Raw genomic sequence first — 1,352 nt, 5'->3', positions numbered from 1 at the left:
CCGGCCCTGGGCCCCTCGGGCCCCCGCTGCGCGGTCCACGTGGCCTACCGCTTCCACAGTCGCCCCCAAGGTAACCCCGCCCTGGTCGCGGCCGCCGGCTGGCCCCGGAGGCCGGCCAGCTCGCGCCCACACTCGCCCTCCCAGGCTTCCTGGCGCTGCTGGTGGAGGAGGGCGGCGGCCGCGAGCTGCTGTGGCAGGCCCCGGACAGCGGCCCCCTGGGCTGGAGCACCGACACCGTCCTCCTGGGGGCGCGCCAGCGGCCCTTCCGGGTGAGGCGCCGTGGGGGGCGGGGGGACACTGTCGGGTCTCCACCTGACACTCGGCCCTCGGCCCCCAGCTGGAGTTCGTGGGCCTGGTGGACCTGGACGGCCCTGGCGAGGAGGCCGCCTGGGTGGATGCGGTGACCCTGAGGGACTGCAGCCCCACGGCCACCACGGAGAAGGACACAGGTCTTGCCTGCCCTTCCTGGCCCCACAGAGGGGTCTGGGCTCCGTCGCAGCGGGGGTGCCGGCCGAGGGCACTGAACCCCCGCTGCCCCCAGAGATCTCCTGCAACTTTGAGCGGGACACATGCGGCTGGCTCGCGGGCCACCCCGCCGAGGCCCAGTGGCGCCGGGTGGCGAGCCACGGCCCGGGCCATGACCACACCACTGGCCGAGGTAGGCCCCCCAGCGGCAGGCTGGCCCTGCGGGGCCCCAGGGCCGCGAGCTGCAGCTCCGCCCTCCCTGCAGGCCACTTCCTTCTCCTGGACCCCACGGGAGCCCAGGCCCGGGGCGCGGGCGCCCGAGTGCTCACCCAGCCGCAGGTGCCGGCGGCCGCGCAGGAGTGCCTGTCCTTCTGGTACCACCTCCACGGGCCCCAGACGGGTGAGCGGGCGCGCGGGCGGCTCGGGGCTGCGGGCGGGGCGCCCGGGAGGCGCCGGATGCAAGCCCCTCCCTCCAGGGACGCTGCGCCTGGCCGTGAGGCGGGGCGGGGGCCCCGAGGAGCAGCTGTGGGCCCGGTCGGGCACCCAGGGCAACCGCTGGCACCAGGCCTGGGCCACCCTCCACCACCAGCCAGAAGAGGGCACCAAGTACCAGGTGAGGCTGGCACGCGCGGCGGGGCCGGGCCGGGCGGGCGGGGCCACGCCCCGTGACACTGTGCCCGCAGCTGCTGTTCGAGGGCCTCCGGGACGGGTTCGAGGGCACCATGGCGCTGGACGACGTGGCCGTGCGCCCAGGGCCCTGCTGGGCCCCCGAGCAGTGCTCCTTCGAGGACTCGGCCTGCGGCTTCTCTGCGGAGGGTCAGGGGCTCTGGAAGCGCCAGAACAATGCCACGGGCCACGCCGCCTGGGGCCCCCCAGCTGACCACACC

At 76.3% G+C, this 1,352-nt stretch overlaps 1 protein-coding gene across 1 annotated transcript in view; it reads left to right on the top strand.

Moving 5' to 3' along the window:
* Nucleotides 1–4: 4 nt before the first annotated feature.
* Nucleotides 5–1,352, top strand: part of MAMDC4 (MAM domain containing 4) — a gene marked incomplete at its 5' end in the record, with an annotated part of 5,079 nt that continues 3,731 nt past the window's right edge. The window contains 5 exons of the mRNA XM_012721166.1: nt 5–269; nt 338–658; nt 731–865; nt 942–1,078; nt 1,149–1,346. Of these exons, the coding sequence (XP_012576620.1) occupies nt 5–269; nt 338–658; nt 731–865; nt 942–1,078; nt 1,149–1,346 (1,056 nt within the window). The remainder of the gene's footprint in view (nt 270–337; nt 659–730; nt 866–941; nt 1,079–1,148; nt 1,347–1,352) is intronic.

The sequence above is a fragment of the Condylura cristata genome, unplaced genomic scaffold (assembly GCF_000260355.1).
Source record: "Condylura cristata isolate star-nosed mole 26May11 unplaced genomic scaffold, ConCri1.0 scaffold00006, whole genome shotgun sequence".
NCBI lineage: Eukaryota > Metazoa > Chordata > Mammalia > Eulipotyphla > Talpidae > Condylura > Condylura cristata.
The sequence above is the reverse complement of the archived record's forward strand: the minus strand, read 5'-3'. Positions and strand labels throughout refer to the sequence as shown.